This window comes from Girardinichthys multiradiatus, chromosome 20, assembly GCF_021462225.1.
Source record: "Girardinichthys multiradiatus isolate DD_20200921_A chromosome 20, DD_fGirMul_XY1, whole genome shotgun sequence".
Lineage (NCBI taxonomy): Eukaryota > Metazoa > Chordata > Actinopteri > Cyprinodontiformes > Goodeidae > Girardinichthys > Girardinichthys multiradiatus.
Genome location: NC_061812.1, coordinates 29,557,784 through 29,572,850, shown reverse-complemented (window position 1 = coordinate 29,572,850; position 15,067 = coordinate 29,557,784). Strand labels below are relative to the sequence as shown.

Genomic DNA, 15,067 nt, shown 5'->3' with positions numbered 1-15,067 from the left:
AGGAACGCTTTTTTTCAGCACTTTTGGACATGTTGCTGTCTGCAAAAATGTTTAAATAAGATATGCACCAATCAGACATTTGCAGCCGGTTTCTCCTCACCAATTTTGTAAAACTCTGACCTGCCTATGCCTTTTCAGCATATTCCTATTTCTTTTAAAGAACTATAAATAGTACTAAATGCTATGGTTTGCAGTTTTAGATTAAATCATTTGTTTATTGCAACTCTGCAGGAGCCCTTGAGTCATGATAAATCATTAATTATTTATATTAAGAGTAAAGGCAAGGTGTGTGTGACAGAGCAGTCAGTGTTACTCAGCGGTGCAAATAAACACGATTTTAAAACAAAGGCAACATGATTACGTAGTTGACATTTTAAACTGTCTTTAGCATCTTATATTATGAGTTAGCATTGGTAATTGCAGTCCCTGTCTGTATTCTCTGTAGAATGAATAGACCAGCGGTGTCTAAAGTCAGTTCTCAAGAGCAGATGTCCTGCATGTTTTATGTTGCCCTGATTCCAATCACCTGAATCAAATTAATGCTTCAACAGCAGGCTGCTGCAGAGCTAGGTGACCTGCCAAGGAAGCAATTTGGCCACTTAAATCAGTTGTGCTGGAGCAAGGATACATACACAACCTGCAGGAAATTGTCCCTTGAGGTCTGGAGCTGGACATCCTGTACATCAACTGTGAGATTTCCACAAGAATGCCAACTTTTCCAGCATGACATAATAACAGAATTAGACTCTACAAAAGGAAAAAAACAAGTTTTTGTGTGATATATTCAGCTTCCTTTTAGTTGCTGCTTTTTACATATTTTGTGCTTCTTATGGCTTCATTTTTAAACACATCACTGATACTGAGAGTAGCTAGCTTGTGTCTTCTTCACTCAGTAACAACCTCCACAGGAAGGGTGTTGTTGTCAGGGCGACCTCTTAGCTTGTGGGTATGGTGTGGTCACTGGTCCATCCCCAGTCTGTGTCGATCGAGATTGTAATGAGATGATTCCAATTGACAGACGATTTCTTTGTGAATTTCCACCAGTTTATTGTGGACGGCCGGTCGATCGATTGGCTCAGACTTCCTTTATTTTGGGGGATCGGTGATCTGCCGATACTTACATTTAAAACCAATCTTATCCACTGATCTTATCTATTATCTATTATCTTAAATTCACCCACTGTCTACTTTTGCTCTGCCCTGAGAGAGGGTTGACTGACAGACCTGCCTTGGGTCACATCTGCACGTGCATAGTTCTCAACTGTTGACAACATAAGATTGGAACATTGAAGATGTGTTGTGACCTTATGACACCTGACAGTGTCAGTTATAAAGAAAATCGGTGTCGGCCAAAATCGGAATCGTCAGGTCAGGCTTTTTAAGGTTTAGTAATCGGTGATTGGCCAGAGAACTGCAATCGGTGCACCCCTTGTGCATGGGGTTATCATATAAGGTGCCCGTGCTTAGAACACCATTGACCAGCATTTGAAAGGTTTTTTCTGTCTCATCATCAGCTCTTTAGATCTTACCATGGTGTTTATTCTCAGAGAGGTTTGTAGCAGCTTATCAGTCTAGTAGCAGCTTATCAGTCTAGTAAGTAATTCAAAGAGGTCTCAAAAGAAGGTAAAATCAGCCATTCCCCTGTACAGAAAATACTCAAAATACAAGTGGAGGATATTCAAAGTATCTGCCAGTAAGGTCATCCAAAAAGTTCACCCTGAAACCAGACCACAAGATGCTAAAAGAAGTCTCCAAAAACCCTAAAGTGCCATCAAAGGACCTACAGCAGGCTCTCACTAAGGTTGATATGAAAGTGCTTTTACAATAATAAAAGAGACTGCAGACGTTTAACCTTTTTATGGGAAGTCAAAGTAGTGAACCATTGCTTTCTAAGAAAACATGAAGGCCAGGCTAAGGTTTGTTGTAGACATGGTAGAAAAAGACCAGGACTTTTGTCTAAAATTAAATTATGTAGACACAATAACAGAGGACATACTTGGTATTAAATAATTAGAGTATTCAAGGAAAATAAACGTATATCAAATGTGCAAAACAGTACAGGTGTCATGGGTTTGGGATGCTTTGCTGCAACAGGACCTGGTCAGCTTGTTATCATATAATCCACCACAAATGTTTTAGAGGTTGCTTGAGGAAACCTTGAGACCATCTGAAAAAAAACAAAATAGTCAAAGCTAAAGAAGAACTGGACTTTGCAGCGTGACAATGACCCATAACATACCAATAAATCCACCAAGGACTGGCTGAGAATTAATAAAAGAAAAACACTGAAATAGAGTCAAAGCTCAGGAAATGCATTTTTGTTTATATTTTTATTTTATGAGTAATACAAAGTTTAGTTTTTGGTTGAAAAGAGTTATCAAATCACTTTCTCTTCAAGATATGGGAAAAATGGATTAGACATGAACATTTATTTTAAAAGAACTGAAGGTTTATTGGGGTGTCCTAATTTTGTCACATGACTATATACTGATGAATGCTGCCTGTGTGCATTATTTCTTATCTGATAAATGACAGGATGCAAGCCCAGGCAGGATAAGAGAACAGCTGTGCAGAGGCAACAATCTGCATGGACAACTGCTGCCCTCCTGCATGCGTTCATGTTACAAGGCCATGTTTCCGCTTTGTAAAAGCAGACAGGGGCTTTCCAAACTCATTTGAGCCGTGAAGCATTTTGTACAGTAATCTTGTGAATCACAAGTGAGAGTGTGCGTGCTTGTGCGCACAGACATACACACTCAGACCCACACCCACTCCCAGTGACACGACTAATCCACATGCAAGACTCCCGTGCCCACGCACAAACTTTATTTAGTCTTTCACTCAGAGGAGGGGATGGACGTTGAAAAGTCCCTGCATCTGTTTCTGTTTTCCTATAAAACCCAATTTTGCAAAGTCTCTGAAAAGTGAGGCTGTAGGTTGGAGGAAAAAGGTCAAGAAAGACATGATTTCAAAAGGCCTGCTCCTCAACTTGATCTTTTTACCGAGAGTTCAAAGTTGCTTAAATTTATTTACCTCATTTTATTACTTTTCTCCAGTTCTGATGTTCAAACTCTAATGATATACACTATATTTATAAACTATTAAAGTATATTACAAAGTATATTATATATGAAAACCAAAGCACTACAGGTAGAATTTGTGGTTTTTGAGTGTTATTTTATATAATGTTAACGAATGTCTTCACATTCACAAAATAAACAGTCTACCAGCTTCTATTCTGGCAAATAGGCATTACATTTGTTTATCAGAATGAACGAAGAAAGAAATTTAAATTAAAGCTTGACTGACTGAAATAATTCTTTGTCTTCCACCCCTGTCCTCCCTAGCCGAGCCAGTGCTTTACTGGTGCTCCAGAAACATGTCGGTGTGGAGCAACGTCTCCTTTAAACTGGCCTTGCTCATGAATCTGCTGGTCTGCTTCTTCTACCCCCTGGAGGGGGTACATGGAGGTCAGTTACGCTCATCTTATCGTCAGCAACCAAGTTTTTGAAGAAAATCATATTCATATTCTGATGTTTGTGTAAGTGTGAAATGTTAGGTTACAAATACATTTACATATGTTAAGCAGCAGAGAAAAGTGAAGTGGAGACTCATAGCTCTCGATGAAGTCATGCTTTCAGATTTTAGTTCATCTTTTTTTTCTCTGTTTTTGATCTTGCAATCAGAATTCTTTAGAAACCAGGTTCAGAAAAAGGTTAATGCAGTGAGCAGCAAAAACAAGGAGGGCGCTGGCTTGCCATAATGTCATTTTTTAAAATATATTTTCCAAAGTTTTCTAACATGCAGTGGAATACAAAATTATTCATACCCTGTGAGCTTTTTCACATTTAGTAACAAGCCATGTAGGGGACACATTATACATGTGGGAGAAGCTGTTTTGGTTAAATGACACCAAAACTGAACTTTTTGACCTAGATACAAAACACTGTGTGGTGCCTAAACACAGCATCATCATCAGTGGGGATTCGACAGAACAATTGTTAGTGGGTCCACTCCACAAATCTGTCTTTTATGAAAGAGTTGCAACAAGAAAAGGTGGCAAGGAGAAAGCCTTGGTTGAAAGAAAGATATTACTATTATTGTTTGCACTTTGCCTCAAACCCCTCAGGGGGACGTGGCAAACGTGTGGAATAAGGTGCTCTGGTTAGATAATACCAAAACTAAATGTGTTGGTCTACCCTGAACACACCATTGGGAAACATGGTTGTGGCAGCAGTATACTGTTTGGATGCTTCTCTTCAAAATGGTCAGGGAAGCTGGTCGGGGTTGATGGGAAGCTAAATACACTCTTACAAAAAATCTTGAAAGCAAATACAAAAACAATGATTGAAACAAATGCATGTTCATTTGTCAGAAATCAATTTCAGTCTCTACTGTACATGTGTAATGCTAGTAGAGACATACCCTAAAAGACTTGGACCTCTGTTTGCAGCAAAGATGTATGCATGCCACACTTTTCAGAAATTCGGTCTATCACATGAAATCCTAATAAAAGACATTGAAGTTAGAGGCTTTAAGAAAATAGATCTATACCCGTTTTTTTTTTTTTTTTTTTAAACCAACAGCAACAGCGCAGTCAAATAACTAAATCAGAAGCTATAACATAGTATTCTGATATATTTAGGCCAACCTCATGGTTTTTAAATCCTGCAGTATCTCCACCCACAGAAACCATCTTTAGAGCGCCGACTTTCAGCCCTCACACTGGAAGCCAGCGGTGACCCACTGATCTCCTTTCCTCACCACATTCAAATCTACTGACGTCTAATCACCTGATCAGGATTAGGAGCAGGACTATCTCGGCTTAAGACACGCCTGCAGCTTTCATTGCTTCCCCTCATGTTTGCCCTCCAGTGCTATGGAAACAACAATAAACACTGCATCAGTGCCATCTTTACTGTAAACGGAGCCTACACCCTCTTAAGGGTCACATATAAGGAGATCTGAAAAGGTATCCATCATGTATGTTACTTAACCCTCTGAGTAGTAGGTCTTCTGTGTTTTTATCATTTTTAACTTTTGTAACTTTTTACACAATACAACAGGAAACCACACTCTCCAATTATTTTTACCTCTGCCTTCCTCCCTCCCGGTTGGATGGAGTAAGGGGGAGTCAGGTTTAGCCTAAACCGGCTCAGTTATGGTTGAGGTGCAAACACACCCTCCATTTACCTGTGCGACCCCTCTCTTTTCCAATGGTTATGGTCAATCTGACAGAGAGAGGTAACCCCAATCCTTGTGGTTTTCAGTATAACAATGGCCACCAGTGGGCTCTACATGGACACACTTCATCAGTTTATTATTTTACGTAGTACCCCGACACATAGCCCATTCTAAAATGGCCAAACTCTAGCACTCAGTAGTTTAATCTGACCTCCCCAACAACCCTATACCATTCTAAACCCTTTGTGAAGTGCCTTGAGACAACATGTGTTGTGAATTGGCTCTTTATAAATAAACTGAATTGGAACTTAAACTGAATTAAATCGTGTAACAAAAAATAATTTGAAAGATGGCTAATATACATTGTCCTGCAAAATTACCTGTACCCTTCAAATTTTCTTTCCCCATTTTGTCACTTTTCAACCTCACATTTCCAAGTTTTAATTGGGAATTTTTATCCAAGATCATCGCAGTTTAATGTAGAACTGTTAACTGGAAGGAAAATGATTCATAGTTTCAAAATGAAAAGAAATTAAAACGTGATAAGCTTTTGTATTCAATCCCTTTTACTCTGAAATTCCTAAATGAGACCCAAAGTTCCCCTTGTATTTTTACAGTTATACACTACGATGTGTTGGTCTATCACAGGTGTGTCCAAAGTGCGGTCCATGGGCCATTTGCAGTTCTCTGAATGATTTTGTGCGGCCGCAACTTAACAAATGGTACATATTTAAACCACCAACACAATTGATGCAAATGAACTTCTTAATTTTTAGGATTAGATTTTTATTAATATAAGGCATTTTAAACTAGATGCGGACAAAATAAATCATCTTTAAAAGGAAAATACAAGGTTCAACACAAAATTCTTATTTTTAACCACTATGTGTATTTTCAGTTTAATTTCATCGTAAATAGGACCAGAAACCGGAAAATCCAGAAACCTTTACTCAAAAGTAGACTTGGGTACACCCATTTATTAAACTTGGCTAAATTCATAAAGAATTTCAAAATAAAAAAGTGAGCATTTAGTCTTATTGCTGAAAATAGACAAAACAAATTTCTGGATCCTGTAAACAGAAAACAGCCACCCCAAAAAGTGTGGGAATTATTTAGAAATCCATTTTCTTAGACTAGTTTCTTTGTTTCATTAAAATCTTGTCTATTTGGTTTTTTGTTGAGCAGTGGCCTCAGAGAACTTTTAACTTAATATTTTTGTGGCAGAAACTTCGGACACCACAGAAAAATCCCACCAAATGAAATTAACAGCTTGGTTGCTGTAACATAAAACATTTCAAGGGGTGTGACTCGGTTTGTATGGCTATATTTGCGAATAACAAGGTTAAAAACAATAAGTGCTACAGTCTGAAATAAAAACTAACCTGGTATGTTTTGTCTGTTTTTGCACACAAAAAGTTGTTATGCAACCCAAATGAGGCCTGACTCTCTCTCTTTCCTCTCTGGAGCTTGGTCTGTGTGCACAGCATCACGTGAGACTCCTGCATACCTTTGACATGTTGAAACAGGCACTTTTTATAGCTTCTGACCCAGGCCTCCTCTCTTGTTCTCACACACTTGGAAAACGCTTGCTCTCTCCTCCCTCCATTGCTTAGGGCTTTAGAATGGAGGTTTTAAGGGCAAAAATTCTAGGTCAGTGTGTTCAATCTGCACGCATGACTGATTGGCTTATGATGAGCAAGTTTGGTTTGCATACCAAACTCCTAGCACGCGCAAGTTTTCGAACTTTGCAGCTCTGCAGCTGTCCTGCAGATATTTGCACACAGTCGTAAGGGAGTTTGAGAGAGCACGTTAGCACCCCTCTTTCATTCTCCAACATCACAGGAGCTGTGTGCTGCTCCCCGCTTGTTCCTCATGAATCTTTCAGCTGAGGTATTTTTAGAGGCTGTTATGTAAGTGGCACCTGTCATGTGATCTCCACTGGGATTGGAAAGGAGAGAAAATTAGAGACAGCGAAAGACAGAATGAATAGAAGGGGGGGAAGAAAGAGAAAACCTAACCGCAGCAGTCCCTTGCTCCCTCTCTGTTTCATTTTCCTTGAAGTTTCCTCACACTTTGCTTGTTTCTGGTTTTAATCTCAATTGTGACCAAGCATGCATTAGAGTGATCTTTTAGGAGAAAGATCTGCTAAGGCGTGGCCTTGCCTTTTAAGAAAATTAAACCTGGTAGAAGATTTTAGGTTGATGGGCACATTGCCAAATGAAAGGCATGTTTCAGGCTTTAATCCAGGATTTAGTTCAGATCAGAGGGGGCATCAGTTTGGCTCTCGCTAAAGATTTGCTTGCACACGTACAAACTCTGTTTAAACAAAACAGTCACCTTCTGGTCTTATGTAATTTATTTTGATATCAAATACTTTCTAATGTATGGGACATTTAAGGTACTCTGTTAAAACTCAGATGATCCACACTTTCTTTTTAAGATACAAACAGCACTCAGTTTCAGTAAAATCCTGTGTAATAATGTGAAATTAATTAAGATTTCTACCTGGAGTATTATTTTCTCAGGGTGGACTAATGATGCTGCAAACAATTTCATACATTTTTTAAACCAATAATTTGGTGCACAAACTGGAATTAATTGTGGATTTGTTTCTCACCAGACAGAATCAAAATTATACATACAGGCTAAAAGATATACTGTACATGCACCCCCACTAACCTCAGTCATATTTGGTTAAACGTCCGTTATTAATTTGCAGAGAAACCAAATCCTGTTGAAAGGCTTTCAGCAAGCTTCTGTGATCACTCTGGCTGGATTTTTGACCACACTTCAATTCTACTCCACAGAATTGGTAGAGCTCCTTTAAGTTGGTTGGTTTCGTGTTATAGAGACGGCTTTCAGGCATAGTCCATAAATTGTCAATAAGGTGGAAGTTATTAATTCCAAAACCAGTTGTGATACATTTTTGGTATGTTGGAACACCTAATTGACTCATTATAAGCCACATTCTTGACTTGAGTTGTGTCCAACATTCAATCACCTAACCTAGACTATCACCGTCACACAAAAAGGAAAATGGCTTGGATTTAAGAACAACCCAGGAACCACCACGGTTCAAGTCTGTCAAAACTGAAAGATGGTGCTGAGGCCACGTCCCAGAGTGGAGGGCTCCTGTCAGCTGGGCTTTGGTTCCCCGGGATGTGTCAGGTTGGCCATACGCAGGGCTCTGGTGGGCATCCCTCCCTCTTGACCTCCTAGTGGCTAGCTCACCAGATGGGATGGTAATGTGCCCTCCCTACCTTGGTCCTTCCGAGTCCGGCTGCTGTGGTGGGCTGTTGCCTGCCCAGTATGTTGGGGATCTGGGGGGGTCTCCCCTTTTTGGTGCTGGGCGCTATGGCTGCTGGGGGGTCATTGGGGGCCCTGGGCTGCCGGGTGGCTGGGTCCCGTGCTTGCAGGAGATTGCGGTGGTGCTGGGTCGAGGCTCGTCTCACACTGCGTCTCTTTGGTCTGGGAGCTGCTGCTCCTGTGCTTTGCTGATGACCTACCTCTGAACGTATGGCTGCCTTAGGGTGATGCCTTGTATCTGTCGGCCTGGGGCTACTGTGGCCTTCAGGAGCAGAGTCCACCTGTCCTTTGCTGCTATTGGGTGCTGTTGGTTGCAGGCCTTCTACCATTCTCTCCGCTCTAACATCTGTGCACCTCCAGGTTACAAACTCACTCACATACACCCACTCAACACAAAAACACTTATTTCTACACACACACTCACACAAACACACCCACGCCCCGTCACACAGAATACAGATGATTTAAAGGTTGTGCAAACACAGGTTACTATTACATCAATGTGACCTGACTTTGACCGGATCCAGTCTTGATTTAATAAAATTGATCACACAACTAGGATTCTGTCTGAAGATATTATTTTTGTAGAGCAAATCTGCCTTACAACATGTAGGCAACGAGCTTCTCCATATGGTTTCCTGAACTGCCATGATAGGACATGTTTAAAAAAAAACAAACACCTGAGAGATCGGGGGGGGGGGGGGGGGGACCAGCATCACTGTCCACAGTGAACTCAGTTAACCATTAGCCTGGACCATGTGGGTTCCTACCAAGAAGAAATGTTGGAGCTGGTTGTCCCTAATGATAAGAAGAATGCTTGGAGGACTCAAAGTATGGCTTTCTGATACTATCTGTTAAACATAGTGGCTGCAGTGGTGTTTTGCAGCTGCTGGTGCTACTGCGTTTGACCTCCACATTCTAGTTGAAGGTTTAAAATTGGACTCAACTGGATGTTTCAACAGGTCATTGATCCCAAACACACATCTGAACTGGTTTTAAAATAGACAAAACAGGCCAGCAATAACATTCTGGGAGGGACCTGGGGAACTCAACCATTTTAAAAATGTACTATGCTTAAAAACCAGGTTCGTAGCAGGAAGCATAGCAATTTAAAAGAAGTCCACAGATTCAGTCAAATATCAAATCAGATTGATTCCAAAAAGTTGTTGATGGCTACACAAAGTCTGCAGTTTTTCTGCAACCTGCTGAAGGGTATTTAACTAAATATTATGGTTTATGTATATATTTGAGCCTGTGAATAATTTCAGCATGTAATCTTGCAACTTGTTACCTGAAAATCTTTGAAGTTGTTTGTCTTATATTCACTCTTCAATGAGCAAAGAACAGTTCAAATATGTCACCAGGATCCTGATATTAAAACATTTAGCTTGATGATGACTGTTTGTAAACGTCTGACCAGAACTATTGGTCCATTGAACTGTCAAGGTTTTGTTTTTGTAAGAAAATCACTTTCAGCATGGAGGTTTTAATACGTAATATTCAGTTCTGTCTGGCCATTGCCCATTTAGTTAACTTATATGTGTGTGTATTTGTGTTCTGCAGGGACGCTGGAGCCCCGTCTGTCTGCACTGCTGTGGATGGGAGTCTTTGCAGCGCTGTTCCTTGTTGTGCTCATGCCGCAGCCGCTGGGTATCCTAGCCCTGGTCACTGTCACTATTCTCCGTCTAATCTTCTCTGTGGGCCTGGAGCCTACACTCTTCCTTCTGGGTGCTTTCAATGTGAGTGAACTCAGTTAAAACCTTGCCCTGGTGTTTATTCAAATGGCTTTAGTTTACATTTGGATTCTTTTTAAAGTTTATTTTTACGTTTTTTGTTCCTTTTCTAATACAAAGAAAGACAGGAAGAACACTTTTTCAGCTCTTAGGCAAATAAATCAATTATTAATTACTCCCTTAGAAGAAAATCTATCAGTAGGTTAAATTCTTTGCAAAAGTTTTAAATCTTAAATGTGCGGAGTACCGAGTCAATACTTTGTAGAACCACTTTCTGAGTATGTCTCTACCTGCTTTTCACATCTTGAGAATGAAATTTTTGCCCATTCAACTTTGCAAAAAAGCTAAAGCTTAGTCAGACTGGATAGGGAGCATCTGGAAACAGCAATTTCCAAGTCTTGCCACAGATCCTTAGTGGGATTTTGCTTTGGACTTAAACTTAGACTGGGCCAGTCTAACACATGAATGTACTTTATTCTTAACCAGTCCATAGTAGCTCTGGCTGTATGTTTAGGGTTGTTTCTTCTGCTGGAAGATGAACCTTCTGGGCTGTATTTAGTTCACCAATCTTCCAAATAACCCAGACCAGCTTCCATGGCCCTTATGAAGAAAAGCATGATGCTGCCACCATCATGTTTCATCGTGTGGATGGTGTGTTCAGGGTGATGTGCAAAGTTAGTTTTCTGCTACGTATAGAGTCTTAAATGTAAGCCGAAGTGTTCAGTCTTGGTCCCATCTAAACAGAAAACAGTTTTCCACATTTCTGCTGTGTGCCCTACATGGCTTGTGACAAAAACTGCAAACTGAGCTTCTTATGCCTTCTTTCAATAATGACTTTCTTTTTTGCCACTCTTCCACCTAAGGAGATTTACACAGCCAATATTTGACCAGACTCAAACACCTGAGCTGTGGATCCCTGCTCTGCCTGTGAGTTTAGGTAGATGGTAATTTCTTGGCTAGTTTCACAAAGTTCTGGACACCCCTAACTATTGTTCATAGAAATTATTTGAAATTCTTCATCTTCATCCTTTCTGTGAGAAAATGTCGCTCTGTGGTTAAATGTAAATTTTTCCCAGACAAATACTACAGAAGTCGCCAGTTTGTGCCCTGTCAAGTACTGAGAAACCTCCACCCAGTCAGTTCCACTTCTCCTTTCACCTCCCATTCTAACTGTCTCTTGGCAAACCAGTGCCCCTCTCGTTGCCGCCCCCCATCCTGGCAGTACTGTGCTGCCTGGTGTAAAATGCGTAGCTGGATCTAAGAAATGACACTGCCACGTTGCTCGTGTTTTTTTTTGTTTTTTTTAAATGCTCTTAAACACACCCATTCAAACACACAAAATAAAGAATAGATGATCTTCTGGCTCCCTTTGTTGACTTGTACAAACATAAGTAGGTTATTAGCAGAAACCAGGTCAAGGCAAGAAACCAGAGATGTTACCATGTGCTGCAGTAACCTGGTTACTCTGAAATCTAGTTTATATGCAGGTGGTCGGATTTCTCCCTTGTTTTGCCATTTTATTTTTCTATCAGTTTCTCTCTTACAAATTGGAAACTTTCCACTTAGACTCAAAGATAAGCTGTAACACAACTTATTGTGAGAACAGTATTTAGATCTTAGTTTTATTTTGGCTTAAACTCCTAATTTTCTAAGATACAAGCGCTGTTATTAGCCCCCCTCCCACTGCCTACTCTTCCCCCCCGCATAAATCGGGCACATGAGCCGAGGAAGAAAGTGGGTTAAAGTATATACAGATATATGACAAAGAAGTCAGGTTTCTCAAGCAGGACCCATTCAAACTGTATTAACCGGGTTTTTTGTTAATCCCTTAATCTACAAAGAAAACCGAGCTTCTTATATGTAATAAATCTAACAGTGTGTCCTCATTTAGCTTAAAATTCACTATCAATATACTGATGTCAACACTTTGTTCCTACAGGAGAGTTCGCAGCAACAGGTTCCATCTTTAGAAGTATTAATGATTTATTGGTCTTCTTTTGCTTTAATAATTATAAAATGTGACCTTTTTATGTTCCAGGTTTGCAATAAAATCATCTTCCTGATAAGTTTTGTTGGAAACCGAGGAACCTTCACGCGAGGCTATAAGGCCATGGTGATAGACTTCGAGTTCCTCTATCACCTCATCTACCTCATCATCTGCTGTCTGGGGGTATTTGGTCATGTCTTTTTTTACAGCCTGTTGGTGAGAGAAACACAGAAGCTGTATATCGTACGATGCTTGTGTACAGGATATAAATCCATCCTTTTTCATAGCCATACACATGGCCTACTATTTTAAAAGATAGGGGACTTTGGGTAAAATCATTTAAGAAAATCCATTTTAGGGTGTAATCGAAGCTTTTTTGTTCAGGCTCACTGAAGTTCATATGGTCTAAACCAGAAAGTGTGTTCATCTGCACAGTTAGCATTTTTGCCTCAAAATATAAAGTTTTTAAAGGGTTTGAACTGCAGCCTTCATCGCAGTTCTCCCCTTGCATGCTCCAATTTCCACAGCCCAAAGACATGCAGGTTAGGATAATTGCCCACTATAAATTGGTGTTAGGTGTAAGTGTGTGCATGCATGTTTGTCCTGTGTGTCCCTTTGATGTATCAACGATCCATCCAGAGAGAACTGTACCTCTAACCGTTGTCGCTAAAAATGGGCACAATGACTCTGTAATGGAGGGATGTTTTTTCTGGAGGTTTTTTAAGGTTGCTGCTGTGGTTTTTGAGGTGCGAGAGCTCTAGGTTGGTTCCATAACTCTTCAGATTGATAATTCCAGTATTTTGAAAATTACACAGTAGACAACGGCCGGTTTCCAGTACCAAGGTATACCAAGGTTTTTAATCATTGTCATTAACTTTATTTATAAAGTGCTTTAACACAAGACGCAGCTGAAACAAAGTGCTGAACATCAGGGATAAATACAATAAGAAAAAACATCAAATAAGACAACAAAGCTAAACACAAAACAGTGTAATTATAAAATAAAAACTCAATACAAACATAATAAAAACTAAACAATAAAATAGTTTTTATTATGTTTGTTGTCGTATCATCAGACCTTCGGCCGCACGTTTTGGACACTCGGGTGAAGAGAGGGGCTGAGCTGTCCACTGATCATCAGCTGGTGGTGAGTTGAATCCGCTGGAGGAGTAGAAAGCCGGACAGACTTGGCAGGCCCAAGCGCATAGTGAGGGTCTGCTGGGAACGTCTGGCGGACCCCTTGGCCAGGGATGTATTCAACTCTCACCTCTGGGAGAGCTTTGACCAGATTCAGAGTGATGTTGGAGACATAGAGTCCGAGTGGACCATGTTCTCCGCATCTATTGTCGATGCTGCCGCCCGTAGCTACGGCCATAAGGTCTGTGGTGTCTGTCGCGGCGGCAATCCCCGAACCCGGTGGTGGACACTGGCAGTAAGGGATGCTGTCAAGCTGAAGAAGGAGTCCTATCGGCTGTGGTTGGCTTGTGGGACTCCTGAGGCGGCTGACGGGTACCGTGAGGCCAAGCGTGCCGCGGCCCGGGTGGTGGCAGAGGCAAAAACTTGGGCCTGGGAGGAGTTCGGTGAGGCCATGGAGAAGGACTACCGGTTGGCCCCGAAGCGATTCTGGCAAACCGTCCGGCACCTCAGGAGGGGGAAGTAGTGCTTTGTCAACACTGTTTACAGTGGGGGTGGGGAGCTGCTGACCTCGACTGGGGACATTATCGGGTGGTGGAAGGAGTACTTCGAGGATCTCCTCAATCCTGCCATCATGCATTCCCTGGTGAAAAAAGAAGCTGGGGACTCAGGGTTAGACTCTTTCATCACCCAGGCTGAAGTCACTGAGGTGGTTAAAAAGCTCCGCGTTGGCAGGGCTTCGGGGTTGGATGAGATCCGCCCTGAGTACCTCAAGTCTTTGGATGTTGTGGGGATGTCATGGTTGACACGCCTCTTCAACATTGCGTGGCGGTCGGGGACAGGGCCTCTGGACTGGCACACTGGGGTGGTGGTCCCCCTTCATAAGAAGGGTGACCGGAGGGTGTGTTCCAACTACAGGGGGATCACACTCCTCAGCCTCCCTGGTAAGGCCTATGCCAGGGTATTGGAGAGGAGAGTCCGGCCGATAGTCGAAATCCGGGTTCAGGAGGATCAGTGTGATTTCGTCCCAGCCGTGGGACACTGGACCAGCTCTCTACCCTCTACAGGTTACTCGAGGGTTCATGGGAGTTTGCCCAACCGGTCCACATGTGTTTTGTGGACCTGGAGAAAGCATTCGACTGTGTCCCTCGTGATGACCTGTGGGGGGTGCTCTAGGAGTATGGAATCGGGGACCCTTTACTAGGGGCCATCTGGTCTCTGTACAAGTGGAGCAGGAGTTTGGTTCGCATTGCCGGTACTAAGTCGGACCTGTTCCCTGTGCATGTTGGACTCCGACAGGGCTGCCCTTTGTCACCGGTCCTGTTCATAACTTTTATGGACAGGATTTCTAGACGCAGCCAAGGGCCGGAGGGGGTCTGGTTTGGGGACCAGTGGATTTCGTCTCTTCTTTTTGCAGATGACGTGGTCCTGCTGGCCCCCTCTAGCCAAGACCTACAGCATGCGCTGTGGCGGTTCACAGCCGTGTGAAGCGGCTGGGATGAAGATCAGCTCCTCCAAGTCCGAGGCCATGGTTCCCGACCAGAAAACGGTGGCTTGTCCTCTTCAAGTTGGAGGGGAGTTCCTGCCTCAAGTGGAGGAGTTTAAGTATCTCGGGGTCTTGTTCATGATTGGGGGAAGAATGGAGCGGGAGATCGACAGACGGATCGGTGCAGCTGCCACAGTAATGGGGGCGCTGTGCCGGTCCGTTGTGGTGAAGAGAGAG

General features: G+C 42.0%; 1 protein-coding gene across 10 annotated transcripts in view; it reads left to right on the top strand.

The window, feature by feature from the left end:
* LOC124856805 (inositol 1,4,5-trisphosphate receptor type 1-like) overlaps nt 1-15,067 on the top strand; it is a 119,116-nt gene that overhangs the window by 87,371 nt on the left and 16,678 nt on the right. For 9 of the 10 annotated variants that reach the window (XM_047347650.1, XM_047347649.1, XM_047347647.1 and 6 more), the window contains 3 exons: nt 3,348-3,470; nt 10,054-10,229; nt 12,262-12,426. In XM_047347650.1, the coding sequence (XP_047203606.1) occupies nt 3,348-3,470; nt 10,054-10,229; nt 12,262-12,426 (464 nt within the window). Of the gene's footprint in view, nt 1-3,347; nt 3,471-4,689; nt 4,961-10,053; nt 10,230-12,261; nt 12,427-15,067 lie in introns of those variants that run through there. The other variant, XM_047347654.1, reaches the window with a different exon arrangement.